Source organism: Excalfactoria chinensis, chromosome 6, assembly GCF_039878825.1.
Source record: "Excalfactoria chinensis isolate bCotChi1 chromosome 6, bCotChi1.hap2, whole genome shotgun sequence".
Lineage (NCBI taxonomy): Eukaryota > Metazoa > Chordata > Aves > Galliformes > Phasianidae > Excalfactoria > Excalfactoria chinensis.
The window spans coordinates 19,066,203-19,084,921 of record NC_092830.1 but is presented as its reverse complement, the minus strand read 5'-3'; the positions used below and the strand labels follow the sequence as shown (position 1 = coordinate 19,084,921).

The 18,719-nt window shown below is 40.8% G+C and overlaps 1 protein-coding gene across 2 annotated transcripts in view; it reads left to right on the top strand.

The window, feature by feature from the left end:
- ZSWIM8 (zinc finger SWIM-type containing 8) overlaps positions 1–18,719 on the top strand; it is a 59,093-nt gene that overhangs the window by 30,868 nt on the left and 9,506 nt on the right. For both annotated transcript variants that reach the window (XM_072340648.1, XM_072340647.1), the window contains exons 5-16: positions 1,203–1,310; positions 3,629–3,710; positions 4,725–4,845; positions 5,199–5,400; positions 6,261–6,436; positions 9,937–10,945; positions 12,334–12,465; positions 13,392–13,571; positions 14,934–15,117; positions 15,670–15,768; positions 16,667–16,791; positions 17,828–18,059. In XM_072340648.1, coding sequence (XP_072196749.1) covers positions 1,203–1,310; positions 3,629–3,710; positions 4,725–4,845; positions 5,199–5,400; positions 6,261–6,436; positions 9,937–10,945; positions 12,334–12,465; positions 13,392–13,571; positions 14,934–15,117; positions 15,670–15,768; positions 16,667–16,791; positions 17,828–18,059 — 2,650 coding nt within the window. The remainder of the gene's footprint in view (positions 1–1,202; positions 1,311–3,628; positions 3,711–4,724; positions 4,846–5,198; positions 5,401–6,260; positions 6,437–9,936; positions 10,946–12,333; positions 12,466–13,391; positions 13,572–14,933; positions 15,118–15,669; positions 15,769–16,666; positions 16,792–17,827; positions 18,060–18,719) is intronic.

Genomic DNA, 18,719 nt, shown 5'->3' with positions numbered 1-18,719 from the left:
TGCTGTATGGCCTTGTATAGAGGAAAAAGTAGGTGTTTCTTCTTCCAAAGATTTCAGGTGAAAACAGGTACAATCAACATGCAATCTACAAGTTGGGGGTTCAGACTTGCATATAGTGGTTTATTTCCTATTCATTACTATTTATGAAGCAATGACAAATTTATTGTAAGGGAGGATGAAGTGTGGATGAATAAAATAAACTGAAGGTTTTCTGGTGTTACAGAATATTTTATAGCTAATGTGGTTGTGATCAACTCCAGTTTCTTAAATGAGTGCTAATAACTTGATGAAACTTGATAACATTTCACAGTGAGCTATCTTAGTAATAGGCTTAAATTCATCCTTAGGTGTAATCATTGGAATATCAATTCACTTTCTGTATTAGAGCAGGAAAGTTGTCAAAAAAAAGAGTTCTGCTTCCAGATGGCTTCATTTTAAAAAAAGTGGGTATTGAAACTGAAAATTTTCAGTAACAGTATTTACACTCAAATTTTGAACCCTGTATAAGATAAAAATGACCACTTCCCCTCAGTCCTTTCTTCCACCTGAGAGGTAACAGCAAGAGCCTTCTCATGTTTGTGTATATTAGCTGCTGAGTAACAAGTTATAAGCCAAGGGATGTTGTTCTGGGTAGATAAATTCATATCAGAAACATCCTTATTAAAGTGCATTTTTCTGCTTCCAGGTTAAATTTTAGTTGGGTACCATTCAGGTACTCCTTACTCCATGTAGTGAACAAAGTTAAGAAACTGATACTTATTTTATGATTTGCTGCTTGAGGATACGGGAAGGGGCTGGTTTTAGGTGGAAAAAAAAGTCTGTAATCAGATAAACGAGGCAGTTGTGAGTGTGCAATGGCCCCCCACAGAGCTGGTTGCTTTGCCAGTCGCCTGAAGAATTATGTCCCATTTTAGAGGTTTGTTTGCAAAATCCCTGCCAGTATTTGTGCAATTGCTAGAAACAACAGATCTTCAGCACAGCTGCTAAGGCACTTTCTTTGACAGGCAGCTTTTAAAAACTGTTTTGATAAAATGTAGACAGCTCATTTGCATCTTATCTGCAGTGCTCTATGTAATGACAGAAAAAGACCGAGCATGATATGCATTAGCGTAGCCACTGTTCACGACACTTTGTCCGCTCAGTGGGCACTTCATTATGCCTGATCTGTTCATGGCAATTTATGTATTCTCTTCTTTATCCAGGCATCTGCGGTATGCTTACGAGCACCTGTTTCTGAGTCCTTGTCTCGACTACAAAGAGACCAATTGCAAAAATTTGCTCAGTACCTAATCAGTGAACTTCCACAACAGGTAAATGGGGACAATCAATAGGGATGGACTGACTTTTTGTTAAATTCACTTGCTGTTATCTTGAATGAATTTACGCAATGTTTTGTTACAAGATGACTGGTTTTTCTATGTGATTGTAAGTTGTAGGGAAGGCTTTTAGTTCTTGCTCTTTTCAAGCTTCTTGTTCTATTATTTGACGGTTGTCTACTGCTGAGTGAAAGATTAGAAGTGTCTTAAAAGAAGAAAGAGAAGGGTATTAGCTTGAGAAAGTAAAGTTCAAACACAGTAAAATAACTACAGGGTGGTGAAAAAGCTTGGTGAGAATAAATCAAGTTATGTCTCTTTTTGTGCTTTTTGGTTGATTAAATGGATAAAACTATCTAGGGGGGATGTGTTTTATATGCTCCATGTATCTACTTTCTAATGCACCCGAGTGGTGACCTTTTAACTTCCCCCAGTGCAATCTCTTGGCGATCTGCAAGAATCGTTTGGGTTATGGAAAGTAATAGACATCACGTATTGTTAGTTAAAGGCAAAATCTGCTCTATTATTCTTTAAATAACAGAGTAGTTCAAGGTCAGGTCATTTCTGTAATCTGTCTAAAATGCTTACACATATTGCGCAAATGTACCTAAGTGACTGTGAAATGTTTGTGTTAAAATTAAAAGTATAAGGGCTTGGCAACCTTTTTGTTTGTTCACCCAAAGGAGGTTGAGAGACGCTGCCCTGCACAAGTTTGTCTCATTTCAATATTGTGTGCATAATGTTTGAGACTTACATTACTGCCAGCATGTACTGACATTATGATAGTGTGCTTGGGACACTAAGATATTCTGATGATAAAACACCCTCTAAATTCCCTGCAGAAATACTAATCTTCTTAGGAAACAAAGAAATCATATAAAATAAAAATGATGAATTTTAAAAAAACCCAACAACTAAACTAAACCATCTTTTTTGATGCTGAGAGTTGAGCATCAATATTTTCTGCTTCTTGCTGTGTTAAATGAAAGACCACTTCTCTTCCCTCCTTAAGGGCTCAAAGCTTTATGTTACTAGTCTGATGTTTAATAAAGGAGAGCTTTAAAAAATTGATAGTGGTACTGCTAGTTTCCTGTGTAGCATGTGAGTTGTTTGTTATAATGCTTTTGTGTATTGTGTGCTTCTTTTTGCAGGGTTTATTTTTCCTTTCATGTGTACCAGCTGTGCATCCAGGCATCTGGACAATTTAATTATTACTATCTTGCCAGATAGTCTGATGCACTGCTGCCCAACAGAAGAGTTTAGGTTTTCTTGGCAGATGCATCTTAATCTTTGTTGTGTAATTCCCTTGAAAAAGGGAAGGCGTGCCCTAAAATCTTCCAGCAGTCTCATTGCTGGTCTCTGAGATTTCTGAGTGGAGATACTTCAGTATACTGGACTGAATCTTGACTATATGCTATAATATTAGTTTAGGGCATTCACATGATTTTATTTTGTAGAAATATGAAATGTTTGCAGCTGTTGTATGGAGAAAGATGAAGAAATATCAGATTTTCTGCTGCAAGTCATTTAAATCCTAAACTTTCTAAACTGCTCCTAAGTGCGTATGCCAAGGACCAAATGGGTCTAAGTTCTCAGCCCTGACTTAGATTGAAAGTAAGGGAGGAACAGCTTCTTGCTATGCATTTCTTTCTTTCAAAAAGGCCACCTTAAGGGTATGTCTACTCAGGACTCTCACGATCAGATGTGAACCTTCTCTGCTTATGCACTGAACTGACTAGAAGCTATGGCTGCATTCATTTAGTACTGACATTGCATTAGTTTACTGCTGACTTTAACTTAAAATATATATGGTCTCTCTGTGAAAAGCATGGTAAATGAGCTAAGGTCTTCCTGAAAAGTTATGTAGTTTGCATCCATGTTCCCATCATTTTGGTTTTGAGAAAAATGATATAGGAACAAGAAATGTGGAACATTCAAAAGTGCAGGAAAATGGTGACCTTGACTGTGTTCACTTCCATACCTCACAGCATTTGCTGCAGCATCGCTCTGTCTCCTCCTCAAGAAATGAGAAAGCAACTGATAACCTATGATTCTTTTGTGTGCTTCTTAGGGTGTGAACATAGGAAGTAAGCTTTGGATGTTATGTTTGCTTTGAGAAAGAAGAGGGAAGTGTAACAACTACTTTGCTGTTGTATAACTCTTAGCACCCTCTACCGTCCTTTCTGAAAACATGTCTATATTTGATACTTCAAATATTGTGGGTCCTTTAGTTAGGAAAATCTAGACAGATCTCTGTCTGTTTGTATTAGGGTAAGAACAACAGTTTATACTGAAATTTTGCTTCATGTTTGTAGATTCTTCCAACTGCTCAGCGTTTGCTGGATGAGCTGTTATCTTCTCAGTCAACTGCAATCAACACAGTGTGTGGAGCCCCAGGTAACCTTTTTATATGTTATTTTGGTAATCTGTGTTAAAGACAGAAAATAGATACGTTCCTATTGCCTTGAGTTTCTGAACTGATAGGTTACCAAGTGTCTGGGATTGGAAGTGAAGGTCTAGGAAAAGGGATAAGGTGCAAGCAAGCATGAAGTGCAACTGCAGGAAGTTGTTGCTGAAATGGACTCCTTGGAGTGAAGTCAGAGAAAGGAAGTATCAGACAATGCACTTTTCTAACAGAAGATTTTTCTGTTGAACTCCATTAGTTCCTAGAAGTGTTGGTTGAAATGAATCCTTTCAAGTAGCAGGTTGATTACTGGTAAAGCTCTACTGAGTTAGCTGTGGCTTGGGCTAGCTTAACCTGTCTTGGTCATCAGAGAAGTTATAGTGTATTCCTGTTTTAATGCTGCATTATCCTTCTGATCCAGAATTTTCCTAATATCCAATATTGAATACTCAATTTTTTATTATTTTTATTATCTTTCACTGCCGATAGGTGTTTGTGACTCCAAGTAGCTGTAGGCTGTTAATGATCACCCCTTACCCTCTTAGTCAAAACAAGCCCAGCTTTCTCAGTCTCTCCTCGTAGGTCAGTGTTCTGTGCCTCTGTATCCCTCTGTTATAATCCTATCTGGCTTGAGTTCAGCTTGGTGCCTACTGTAATCACTAAACCATTTCAACTAGTCAGCCATTTGACTTTCAGTCTGTACTGGTGCATGGGGTTTCTATCCCAAGTACAAAAGTTTATATATTTTCTCAGAAGTTCATGGATTTCTGTTGGCGCAGTCTGTATGTTTCTCCCAGTCTACCTGGCTGTAGTGCTGCTGTTTCAGCATGTCTCCCATTAAGTGTTACCATCTATTCAGATAATTATAAAATTTTGAGATCTGAATAGTGAGTTCTGCAGTGGGTGAAATAAACTGAGTAATACTGCTTCATACTCCCTATAATCCCTGTGGTTGGGCACACAGAGGAAAATCTCTTCAAAATCTGTGTATGTGTTCTTGTGTCAAGATCCCACTGCTGGACCCTCTGCATCAGATCAAAGCACCTGGTACCTAGATGAATCTACCCTGAGTGACAACATAAAGAAAACCCTTCATAAATTCTGTGGACCCTCTCCTGTTGTTTTCAGGTAAGTTATCTTTTCTTGAAGAGAAAAGGAAATGTTCATGTAATCTGTAAATTTGTTCAGTGTTTGATGTATACCCTTCCATGATGCTGTGGTATAAAGGATGCTTAGTTTCAAGGAAATAGTATTTTTGTGTAGCTTGTCCAGTGTTGCTGTGGTGGAGCACACTGTATCTGCACAATATCTTACTTGTGTGGTGTTCTCAGTCTTATTATACATCTCCTCTTTTAAGTTATGCGTGGCTGTGCCATTTAAGGTGCAAATGTGTTTCTGGATGTAGGATATACTCAGGATTTTGTGTGGCTGTGCTTGCCTTCATTTTTCTTTTCATCCCTGCACTTTTGTTTTATCCTCAGTGATGTAAATTCCATGTATCTCTCTTCCACGGAGCCGCCGGCTGCTGCTGAGTGGGCCTGTCTTCTGCGTCCCCTGCGAGGGAGAGAGCCTGAGGGAATCTGGAACCTACTTTCTATTGTGCGGGAGATGTTTAAGAGACGGGATAGCAATGCTGCTCCTTTGCTGGAGATTCTGACTGACCAGTGTCTGAACTATGAGCAGGTACCTGAGCATCTTTGCTGTGGAGGGAGAAATTCTGGGGAACCAGGCTGAGTGGGTGACTAATTCTTATGTATCTATAAATCTATTTCTGAATAATTTTCTTTTTCTTTTTTTCTTAAACAGTCTGTATACATTATGGGCGTTTGCTTCTTCCCTCTAAATTTGTTATACTTTGCTCATGTGGTAATTCAGTGTTCTCTCAGCAATGCTTTATCCCCAAAATACCTCAACTTTTTTACGTAGGAATACTCGGAGTCTGCAGTACTTTGTTCAGCACACTTGATTTGATTTCTGGCTAGTCAAGATGATTTATTGTAATGCCTTTTTTCTAAACTATGTATTTCACATACGAACTGTCATTTTGACACAACATAGAGAAATGTGTAGTCAAATCTCATGTTCTTTGGTTTTGATGTGTTTGAGTCATGATTTTTTTTTTCCATTTTTTAAAATATATATATATATATATAAATATATAAAGGTGTCCCTTTACAGTTCAGGATACTTTGTAACATAAAATGCAGTGCAGGTTTCCTTATTATGTATCACCTACCTCAGCTTCTAGCGGGGAAAGAAAATACTACATTTGTTCACTTATTTTCCTCCGGATGTGAATGCCTCTAGCAAGAGAACCTCTTGTGAGTGCTTTGTTCTGCAGATATGTGCAATCTAAACGAAAGTAAATATATAAAAATTGAGAGGTTCTTATGAAGCCGTACTGCTTTAATGCTCATAGTTATTTTGAGTCATATGAAAACATGGTACTAGCTACAGCTTCTTTTTTTTCTTGTGGGTGTGAAGTTAGGTGAAAGCGAGGATGTTAGCCACAACACTGCTCCACTGAACATTTTCTTCTGCAGATAACCGGCTGGTGGTACAGTGTGCGGACGTCTGCATCACACAGCAGTGCTAGCGGGCACACGGGACGCAGCAATGGCCAGTCAGAAGTAGCTGCTCATGCCTGTGCAAGTATGTGTGATGAGATGGTGGTTCTTTGGAGACTGGCTGTCCTTGACCCAACTATTAGTCCACAGAGGTGAGCAACAGAATCAGCTAGTGTATGGGAAGTAGGGCTCCTTAAGCAGTGGACTCCAATCTCTCATTTAGTTTTGTGATGTGTGCACAGAGCTTTTTCCTGTAGATATGTTGTTTGTATCGTTACCTGTTCAACCATTACACATCCTTCTGCACTGTGTGCTATGTACAGTTCAAGAGCAAATTGTGTTTAACTGCTATGGCTGCTTGCTTCTAGGAGTGGTGCATAATGTGAATAATATGTTGTTTTCTGGGCGTGTAGCTTTACACAGGAATGTATGTCTGCGTTTCAGTGTCTCAGTGGAGAACATGTCTTTGAATGGTAATACAGACTAACAATCGATTTTAATGCTTTTTAAATTTAACAACTCAGCAGTTCTGTTTAGCCCAGTAATTCATGATTTTCTATTTCAAGAGGAACCATTTCTTTACTTTCTGTGCTCTTAGGCAACTTATTCTCTACAGTGTGCTGACAAACACTGTCACCAGTGTATCTTGTTTTTTTAATCAGTGTTTTCAATTGTCTGAGGAAGAATTGTGAAGCTTAGGCAGGTTTCTAAATCACATCATGCCTTGGTAAATCACTGCCATCTTTAGGCAGTACAGCTTGATTAGTAGTTCGAGTTATTGATTGCTCAAGTTGAGATATGGTGATCAGAGTTAATAATTTTTTATTTTTATTTTTTAGAATACATAGTCTACAAAGTGTAAAGTGTAAAATATACTGAGTTAGTCTAATGTGATCTGTGTGGTCAGAAAATGTTTTTCAGTGCAAATGAAAAGAGGATGGTATTTTAAATTCAGTTACATGTGAACAGCATTTGCTTTTGTGAATTGTTGTGTAACATGAGTAAAATGCCTTATCTTTGGAAAGGTACACCAGGGATGCTAAAATGGGTGCAGTATCTGTCTTGTACAGTCTGCAGTATGAAATATCTGAGTATAGGAAATGAAGACAAGTCAAAAACTGTAGGAAACTGGGAATGAGGCTTAAAATAAACATCAATCGACTTGCATAGGGGAAAAAAAAACAACATAAAAGGTTTTAGCCTTTAATAAAGTGTTTAGAAGCGCTACCTGTATTCACATTCAAGTTATCTGGTGCAGTTCAAAATTGCTCAGATCTACTTGAATTCATGCATAATTGAAATACTTCTGCTTAATTTCCTGTTCTCTTGGCATTTGAATAGTCACCAGAAAGATCCCTCTTTTTTTCCATTGTTGCTGTCCTTTCCAGTGAATTGTAAGAGACTTGCTACTGCATCTTTAATTCATTGCAGGTGCTCATCCTCATGTTACCTTTTCTGAGGAATTCCCTCTCCTCCTTACTTCTGAAAATCCTTTCCTTGAGCTCCACCAGTCTGCTCCCTCGTAGTTAATTTCTTCAGACAAATGGCAGCAGTCTATGCTGTTGAGCTGACTTTTTTTTCCTTCTAGTCTTTGCACCCATTTGATGACATTGTTTTCTGTTTCTTTTGATAGGTAATTTGAGACGGTTATAGTGTTGGGCTTGTTCCTCAGATCTCTAAGATCTGTGGCAGGAACAGGATAGCTGTTTATTGAGACACTTGGCACACAGACTTTTCTAGAAACGTGTTGAATTAAATCACCTAAACAGAACTACCCATTCAGACTAACTAGCCTGCCCATTTAGGCCATTGATGTGAGATTTGGAGCTGCAGAATGCAGGAACATTTTGTCCTTCCTGTGTTAATACGGGACACGGGACTACCTGCTTGTATGGTATAGGGCAGAGGGTATAGCTGCCACTGACCAGTTTTCAGATCACCCAATAAAAGTGCTGGTCGCAATTCAGTAACAAAGATTCATCATAGAATGGTTTGTGTTGGAAGGAACCTTTAAGATCATCTGGTTCCAACCCCCTTCTGTAGGCTGGGACACCTCCCTCTAGACTAGGTTGCTCAATGCCCCATCCAGCCTGACCTTGAATGCTTCTAGGGAGGGGGCATCCACAACCTCACTGGGCAACCTGTTCCAGTGTCTCACCATTCCCACAGTAAAGAATTTCTTCCTGATATCTAGTCTATATCTACCCTCTTCCAGTTTATAACCATTTCCCCATTTCCTGTTGTGCTACATTCCCTTCTAAAACATCCCTCCCCAGCTTTCCTGTAGGCCCCCTTCAGGTGCCCCTTTCTGAGAATAAGGGCTTACTGGAAAACTCTCAAAGTAGGCTATTTCCAAGTAGAGATGTTTCTCTTTTGGCTGCCATCCCTTAAACGAGGCTAGGGAGGGGTGGACCTCTATCCCCCTCCGGTTGTGCAGGTGAATTGCTTGCATTTGTGTTCCCAGGGCTGGCTGTGCGCCTTCACCGGGTGCTCGATCACTGGTTCAGGCCATGACTTGACAGTTCCCATACACTGCTGTGCAATTTAGGTGGATTTAAGCCTACCAGCTTATTTAAGTGTCAATTATATTTTTGTCTTGCTTGTTCTGCAAGCAAACACTGGATTTGCAAATAGTTATGTCTCCTGAGGATAACCTGCTACAGCCTAAATTAAATTTTAGATAGGTGTATCAGGGTAGAAAGATTGATGCCTGAGAGGTAGATTGGGAGGTCCTGTGTGGCTTAGGGCTTCCCTGGGCAGGTTGTACTTGACTGGAGTTGTTAGCAGTGCCATTTCACAGCTCATACAAACTGTTTTATCATAGTATGAAAGGACCTATGAGGATCAAATCCAGCTCTGGGTGTTCACACAGCACTACCCAAAGTCCAAACCCTATGTCTGAGAGCTCTGTCCAAGTGCTCCCTGAACTCTGGCACTCAGGGCCATGCCCACTGCCCTGGGCAGCCCGTTCCATGCCCACTTTCCATGCAGAACCATTCCCTGATCCCCAGCTGCTGTTCCCTCAGGCCCTGTCACTGTCATACAGAGCAGAGCTCAGCGCTGCCTCTCCGCTCCCTGTGAGGAGCTGCAGCCACCGTGAGTGCTCCCCCCAGCTCCTCTGCTCTGGGCTGAGCAAACCCAGGCACCCCAGCTGCTCCTCACACACCTTGCCCACCCCTCACCAGACCCCTCACCATCTTCATAGACATCCTCTGGACGCTCTCTGATAACTTTCTGTCCTCATGTTGTGGCACTCAGACCTGCATGTGGTGCTGGAGGTGAGGGCACACAGAGCAGTTTTAATGCATAATTACAAGAGCATTTCCCCATGGCACTTTCTGGTCAGACTGCTGAGGCTCATATTGCCAACTCCTTATTGAGGCAAAGCAGACACTGTTTCAATTTAAACCTCCCAGTTTGTATCATGCTTTCCTGATGGTACTGTTCACATCTTGTTTCTGTGTTGTGGGCCCATCTAGGATTTGGTTGCTTTTAGTCCTGTTTCCTTTTTCTAGTCTGTTTTCTTACTACCGTTGTCTATACTTAATTCAACAAAAGAGCTTTCTGAACAGGAAGAGTTGTTTATGAGGAAATTCATTGTTGATGCATCTTATGTCTGCTCTCTAACCTATTGTTTTTATTCTTTTCTTAGGCGCAGGGACCTTTGTTCCCAGCTCAGGCAGTGGCAGCTAAAGGTCATAGATAACGTTAAGAGAGGTCAGCACAAGAAATCACTGGAGAAGCTATTCCAGGGTTTCAAACCAGCAGTGGAAGCCTGTTACTTCAACTGGGAGGAAGCTTATCCTATCCCTGGGATCACCTACAGCAGCACTGACAAGAAAAACTCATTCTGTTGGGTAAAGGCCATCCAACAGAGGAGCTGCCGGTTGCAGTGTGCAGAAACAGCTTGTGAGGCTGGTAGAGCCCATGGACAGGAGCCTGGGGGACCATGTCTGCAGCCTGGGGACAGGCTGCGTCCCTCACCCCAGGAGCCAGCGGTTCGTCCTAAGGAACTTAGTGGAAAGCGGAAAGTTGTCTCTGAAACACCCCAGAGAGTTCTGAGACGACTTTCAGCAGAAGGCGATAAAGCTGTGTATAAGACTGCAGTGGGCAAAGCTAAGTTGCCAGTGAGCAAAGGTTTGACCAGTAAGCATAGTGGGAAACGCCGCATGAGCAGTGAAGACAGCTCCCTGGAGCCAGACTTAGCAGAGATGAGCCTGGATGACAGCAGCTTGGCTCTGGGTGCAGAAGCCAGCAATACGTTCAGTTTTACAGAAAGCCCACTGAGCAGGAGCTACAGGGATGCCTTTGAGGAGGATGGTGGGGTGTACTTCTCTGAGGGACCTGAGCCCAGCGTCAGGAGCAGTTCCACAGCCAAGAAATCAACCAAGGATCCTGTGGGAGAGATGGGTAGTGGTGATGACGACCTGACTTCTGCAGATGAAAATAGTGGTGGTGTGAGTCTGAAACCAGAAGAAGTAGGAGAGAATGGTGCAGCAGGTGGAGGGGATGATGGGGAAGAGGAAGATGATTACCAGGTATACTATCTGAATCCACAAGAGGTAGCCAAGGAAGATGATGACAAAGCCGAAGGGGGAAATGAAGAGGAGCAGGATATATTTGCTGGAATAAAGCCTCTGGAGCAGGAGAACCGGATGGAGGTGAGCAGAATCTAGTTTAAAACACTGTTTTTCAGTTTTCTTCATGTATTATGAACCTCATGTTCTTTCCCAGGTGTCAGTTAACCTAGCATGTGATATATCAAGTGATTACTAAGCCATCATCACCCATTATATCATACAGTATCTGCAGTCTTAATGTGGTAGCATCATGCTTGCTTTCCCACAAACTTAATTCCCTTCTATTGTGCTCTCTTCAAGCATGTCCTAATTTTAGCTGGTCCCACATTGCAAATGTGGGCAAAATTGTATGTGGTTTTTTTGTTGTTTTTTTTTTTTTTCCTAGCCATTTAGAGAAGGCAAAATAATGAGCAGAATACTGCAGAGTCAGTACCAGGTCCTGTGCCATTTAACATCTTAATGATCTAGATGATGTGATAGAGTGCACCCTTAGCAAATTCACAGATGACATGAAATTGGGGTAGTGATGGGTACACAAGAGTGTTATGCTTCCATCCAGAGGGACCTTGTCAGACTGGAGATGTGAGCTGACAAGAATCTCTTTGCACAAAAAGTGCAAAGTCCTGCACCTGGGAAGCAATAACTCCAGGCACCAGTATGTGTCGGGGGCTACATAGTTGGAAAGCAACTTTGCAGAAAATGGCCTAAGAGTCCTAGTGAATTAAGTTGAACATGGGTTAGTGGTGTGCCCTTGTTGCTAAGAAAGCCAACAGTATTCTTGATGTCATTAGGCATTGTCAGCAGGTCAAGAGAGGTGATCCTTCCCTCTGCTCAGCATTGGTGAAGCCACATTTAGAGTACTGTATCCAGTTCTGGGTCCCCCCATACACGAGACCTGGACATGCTGGGAAGAATCTAGTGGAGGGCTACCAAGATGATTAAGGGACTGCATCATCATTCCTATGAGGAGATGCTGATAGAGCTGGGACTGTTCAGCCTGGAGAAGAAGAGGCTGAGGGGATCTTATCAGTGTCCTGAAATACCTGATGCAAAGAAGACAGAGCCAGGCTCTTTTCAGTGGTACCCAGCACCAGGGCAAAAGCAATGGGCACACAAGAGATTCCATGTGAACACCAGGAAGCACTTCTTCAGGACTTGTACCTATATAAACAAGCAGTGGCAAAGGAGATAACATGGAAATAGTTACAGTCAGTCAGTTTCCTTTGAGTTATTCTCTGATCACTTATAGCACTCGGAGGGAGGAAGGGAACTATTCATGCAATATAAACATTTTGGAGGTGCACTTAAAGGATTGGTGAAGGCTGAGGCAAAGAGTTCACTGAGTGTGCCTGCTGCTGACATTAATTGCGAATCATGTTTTACCAAGACCTTGAGAGAAGTGGTTTGAGCAGGCTATCTCTGGACTGCAGGTGTGTCGTTTGAATATGATTACCTGTTCTTTCTTACAGATCTTGTTTGCCTGTGCAGAAGCCCTGTATGCACATGGATACAGTAATGAAGCATGCCGCTTAACTGTAGAACTTGCCAGGGACCTATTAGCCAACCCTCCTGATCTCAAAGTGGAGCAGCCACCAACTAAGGTAGAGAATACTTACCTAGTTTTGGGGATGGAGTGTAAAGCTTAAGAAAGATGTGGAATGGGCACAACAGCGTTCCTAGGCATTTCTTATATATTGTGATTCAGGGCTCTTTGTTGATGTTGTCACTGAGTTGAACTTCTCTGGGTGTCATTAATGTACCTGATCACTGTGCACTTGTGGGCAGTATAAAGGGGAAAGAATGTAAGAGGCAGTTCAGCATGAGTTTGCATTTTTAAGGAACTCTAGTTGTGTTACAAGTTCCTCAGCCTGGTTTGTTAAGAGCTGCAGCTTTTTTAGGAATCTGTTTTGAAACTGGTTGAGCATCTGTTAAACAAAATTAAGCATCCTGTTTCACATTGATTTCAAACAATGTTTTGTTTAAGAAATACCTGCTACTATGTGCTATGAGATTATACAGCAACAAAGTCGTCATTTTTTTGTGTAGATTTGTGCAGGTGACCTGCATGTTTCATGTGTTTCTTTCTCAGCTTTTTCCTCATCTCCTGTTTCATAATGTGCACTGGAAGCGTTAGGAGCTTTGTTGTTTTAGAATGCAGGATTGGATAGGAAAGAAAAAAACAAACTTCTGGAAAATGGTTTGTAGTGACACTAAGCAATGTTTACTGTATGGAAGGATTCTCCTGGAAGGAATCAGGCATGCAGCATCTGTCTGCTCAGCATCAGTCCAACAGTGGACACGCATGTCATCAACAGGCCAACTCTTCATCATGTTGTGCTGAGATGAGATGGGGGAAGAGTGGTGATGGTTAATAACCACAGGGATTTGTTATTGCTCAGCAAAGGAAATCATTTTCAAGTATGTTTTGTAGTTCTGTTTCTTAATTATTGCAAAGAGTAGAAGGGCAGGCATAGCATCAGGTAGGATATTTAGGAAAGCATCCTGTTACAAATTCTTTGTCAAGCAGGGCAAAAAGAACAAGGTATCAACCAGCAAGCAAACATGGATGGCAACCAACACCTTGTCCAAAGCTGCTTTCCTGCTGACTGTGTTGAGTGAGCGACTTGAGTACCACAACCTGGCCTTCCGAATAGGAATGTTTGCTCTGGAGCTGCAGAGACCACCTGCCTCTACCAAGGCACTGGAGGTATAAAACATTTTAAAGGCAGTATCCATGGTTGACATTGTGCTGCTTGAATGCTTATGCTTGTGGTTCCCATTTAAATTCTCAAAGCTAGATCATGCTTTTATATATTCTCTAAGAATTGTTTATACTGAGACAGAATGTGCGTTGATTCACCAGAAACTTGATTAGAAATACCATTTCATTTAGGGGTTATCTTCACTGAAAGGACGACCAGATACCAGTGCCAAAAGGCTTATGATTTCACACGAAGCTAGAGTCTTGAAGGTGTTTAAATGTGAACAGCAAGTTTTAGGAGTATTTTATTTTAAATGGAGCAGTTTACTTCTTTGTATCTTAAGTATGTTTCCAGTTTGTTTGGCCAATTCAGGGGGAAAAAAAAAACAACCATTTGTAAACTGAATTGTCTATACTTGCATTGATGAAATGGTGTGAAATGTATTTCTTAGGCTGTACTGCTGCAGTTGTTTCATGTTTGAAAATCGTTGCTCTTGCTGGTATTTCATTTGTTGGCACATGAGCACATGTGCAGTGCAGATATATAGCTTTGGACACTGCCTAATTACTACTAGGATTCCTGTTTAGAAAAAAGTGCTCTGTTAAGACCTTGTCTGTGTGATTTGTAGTCGCACTGCTTTAAATGCAGTGTTGAGCAGTCCCTGGAGATGTGTATTATTGCTAGTAATCCACCAAGTACACTTGTTACACTGATTATCTGTTCTTCTTACAGTCTTATTACAAGATTAAGTGTGAGGTTGGCAGTCACTAGCTACCTACGCTGTTTCAGAGAAAACAATCATTTTCAAATGTTCAAACTGGAACTAATGCAGAAATTGCATAGAGTATTAAAATGAAGTAGGTCTTCATCTTGGAAAACTGTGCTTGCTGCCACCCCATGCTGCTATTCTCTAGTGAATCCCTCTTGTATCTAATTGTGTGTATTTCATAGCTTAGCATCCTTTTTTTTTTTCCCCTACAAGTCATCACTTTTATAGTGGCTTATCTAGTCAAACACTTCTCCTGATGTTCCTTTGATAGCAATAATCTGAGTGAAAAAGGAGGCTGTGTATAAATGTGAGTCAAGACCTGTATTAAACTTCAAAATCTGATCTGGTGGTTGGCAAGCCTGCTGTGGTGGAGGGACTGGAACTAGGTTTGAAGATTTGAAGGTTCCCTCCAATCTAAGCCAATCTATGATGATTCTGTGATGCGTGTTCACTGTGGAATGAATGGTAAAGATGGCTTGGGTGCTAAAAACTGCTGTAGCATAATGAACCAATAAAAACTATTGCCATACTTCAGCATACATATAGGGAGAAATGGTGCTGATGACAGCTTCTTCTGTTCCCTTGTGGATACTACCAGGTGAAGCTGGCGTATCAAGAGTCTGAGATTGCAGCCCTCTTGAAAAAGATTCCCTTGGTCACTAATGAGATGAATACTATTCGAGGAAGAGCTGAAGAACTGCGAGAAGGAACGTTATGTGATTATCGTCCTGTCCTGCCTCTCATGTTGGCTAGCTTTATATTTGATGTCCTATGCACTCCAGGTACTGTCTGCATTGGCTTCAATGTGCAAAGGGAATCTTCTGAGATTTCAGGTCTTGAGGGAGTTTTCAAACAGAAAATGTCCACTGGATAATAACAACTTAATCTTGATTCTTCCCACGCTTTTCTTGTTCTTGCTTCCGTGTTGCTCTGGAGATATAAATTCTCTCTCCTTTTTACATTTTGAAACAACTGGAAACTTATCAGATTCCAGCACTGCTCGTGTGCTTTTTTAAAAATGGTTAGAGTGATTGACTTTCCTGCTATTGTGATGGCTATATTCAGAGGAAGATAATATAAGTGCAAGACTTAAGAGAAAAAATGAACACCCTGAGATTAGATGACATACTTGGTGATGTTCCTGCCTGGTTAGGAGCCTTCTGAGTTTAGAGGGAGAAAAAGGGAAGAAAAACAATGTATTTTCGTGAAACTGATACAGAGATTAGGAATAGGAACATGGGAAGCTCTGCAAATTCAGAAAGCTCTCAGAAACAGCTGTTACCGTGAGATCCTAGTTCTGAAAGCTGAGCATTTATTCTCTTGTCTTCTTTCAGTGGTTTCTCCTACAGGCTGTAGACCCCCAAGTCGCAATTGGAATAATGAAATGCCTGGAGATGAAGAGCTTGGTTTTGAAGCAGCTGTTGCTGCTCTTGGTAAGAATTTTTTACAAGAAAAGCTTTTTCTCATCCATGTTCTGCATCTTCCCTCATTTTGGGTGGTAAAAGGTGATAGATTGTTCCTGTTTGGTACAGAAATGGCAGTGTTTGCATGGTTTGTCAGAACTAGATGCAGAAAGATTCTGCACGCCAGGTTTGAAGTGCCTTGGGAAAGCTGAAAAAAAAAAGGGTAATGTGGGACAGGAAATGAATGTTAAAGTAGTAATGGTATCTTAGTATTCTTTTTGAACTTTTGTGATAGAAGATGTCTTGCTTTAATGAAGAAGAGCAGTTTCAGTGTTAAAAAGAGGCAGTCATTTCAGAATGATGATGGTGAAAGACTTGCAGAAGTACTCTTGTGTTATCATGTAATTCAAGATCTTGGAATACTGGATTCCTACCTCTCATTTATAACAGCTTCAGCGACAAAGCAGTAGTTATATGTATTCTGTTGGCAGAAACGCATACCTGTTTTAAAGCTACATGCAAAATTAGGAATATAATGGGTTAAATAAGACCAGTCCTCTGTTGCCTCATCTGTGACAGGACAAAGATGAGTTCTGTATGGAGCAGAAATGATAGCTTTTTGTAGCATCTGCAGAAACTGGAAAAACTTGTTTCAAGATGAAGTTGTGGACATGTCTGGCCTCTTCTCTATGGCATGTTCTGATCATATTGCTCTGACAGTTGTACTGTGCTTGGTATTCTGGGGGCATACAGTAACTCCTGTTTATTCATGACCTATTTCTGAAGTCAACAGAAAAAAAAGAAAAATTCTTCTTTTGCCTGCCCATGAGGTGAATAAAATAGTCTGAGATGTTTATATGTCACTAAGGATGCGGTGTGGTCCCATGGGCTTGCTTGCCTTTTCATCCCTCTTTTTTCTGGCCTGCAGGCATGAAGACAACTGTCAGTGAAGCAGAACATCCTCTGTTGTGTGAAGGCACTCGAAGGGAGAAGGGAGATCTGGCACTAGCCCTGATGATTACTTACAAGGATGATCAATCGAAGCTGAAGAAGGTGAGCCTCCCTTTAAAAGCGGACATGGAGATGCAGAGTAAACTAGGGCTTTGATGGATTGCAATTTTCCCAGTGAGCATAAGTTGCTATGATGTGTGCTGATGATTTTGCAAGCATGTTGTTAGTATTTATATTCTCTCACTGAGGTGAACTCTGACTGCACATGATGCATTGCCCTGGAAGAGGCACTCTTACCAAAGGTTTCTTAAGTTCCAGCTGAGAGATGCTTTCTTACTGTAGTTAATGCTTTTACTTGGCAGCTAAAACAAGGCTTCTGTCCCAGGGGTTTTTGGTATGTTCTGTATCTGTTGCATGGGGATTAGTTCTGTTTTGATGCAGCATTTTTTTGTTGTTTTTTTTTTTATTAATCTCTCTCTTACATACAAGTTCAGTCCGCCTGTGCAAGAGAGAGTACGACTCTGCTCCCACTTCATGACCCAGAGGAAAAAAAGTTGAAGCTTCAAAGAAATTTTTATTCATCCTTTTTATTCAGAAACAATTCTCCCAGTAGGAATACTATTAATGTATTTCTCTCACCTAAAGCTGAAGCTTTTTTGTTATACTCTTCTCAGTTATTCAGATGAACAGGCAGGTTATGATATCAGTCATCTAAAAACTAAGTGCTCTGTGATGTTTGTTCCTTGTGTAGAACAAAGAGTAGAACTGGACAAACACAAAAAATGCAGTCAAGCTTTGTTCCCCAGTTCTGTAATAAATAAGGTGAAGAGGGTGTTATTGTAGGTTGATAGAAGGCAATTTCTCTTGTGTCTGAAAGTTTGAAGAGACTTTGCCAGTTTCTCAGTAATTGTGTGGTGGGTGGTTTGGATGTTGAGCATGGAAATTTAATGATTTAAACAAGAATATATAGTGACAGGCACTAAGTGTAGAGTCCTCTGTTCTGTCCTTGATGTGTCAGAACTGCTTCTGTAATGTCAGTTTAGGTGTTTTTTGAGTGAAGGCAGTGGCTTTTTTGAAGTAAAAATGGGGATATTACTGAGTACATATATATGTATATATATTTTTCTTGTTGTTAAAGATTTTAGACAAACTTCTGGACAGAGAGAGTCAGACTCACAAGCCACAGACTCTGAGTTCCTTCTACTCTTCCAGCAAGCCTACAGTAGCAAATCAAAAGTCTCCTTCCAAACATGCTGCCCAGTCCACTGCAGCTATCCAGCAGCTTCCAGGGACTTCAGTTGCTCAGCAGGCTGGTGTAAGCCCAGCAGTTCAGACCAGTCCCGAAACCTTCGTGGAGAAGAGTTCACAGGGTAAGAGGTGATTTATAATGGTTATGCCAAAACCCTTTGGTCATCCATGTAAAACCTGAACTGCAAATTCACATCTGTATTGAATAGTAGCCAGAGTGACTTGTATTACCACCTGGCTATTTGGTGGTTACTGGAATGTCATTTCCCCTGTTGTTTGAGTCCATTTCTGTATGTGTTGTTGCTTGGAAATTCAAGCTAATTTTCAGGCTTTCATGTCTTGAGCCAGCTGTGTTAGACAGTTACCTTAAAACCACTATAATTCCATCTTTTAGGTTTACATCAAAGGTGCAGTGTTCAAAAAGTTACAGACTAAGTCAGATGTATTCATGCAAGATAAGTAATTGAAACTGCTGGTCATTAGAGATGAACAGTATGGTTTTCTTCTACCTGTGCTTGCACTTTGGTTACAAGTGTTACACGCAGGAAAGTGGATGATCGCTTCACATAGAGATGAGCTGTAGCTGAGGATAAATACAACAAGGTTGTGCTGGAGCATTTTTACTGTAAATCTTTGTGCAAACATAGTTGCAGCAAATTCACAAACCTTGTGTTGTTAAGCTTCAGTGTTTTTAACCTACTATCTGATTCAGTGCTTAATGCCGAAAAAATTGTGATAATCATGCTCAGAAATACCCCAAATTTCTAAAGTTCTTGCATCCT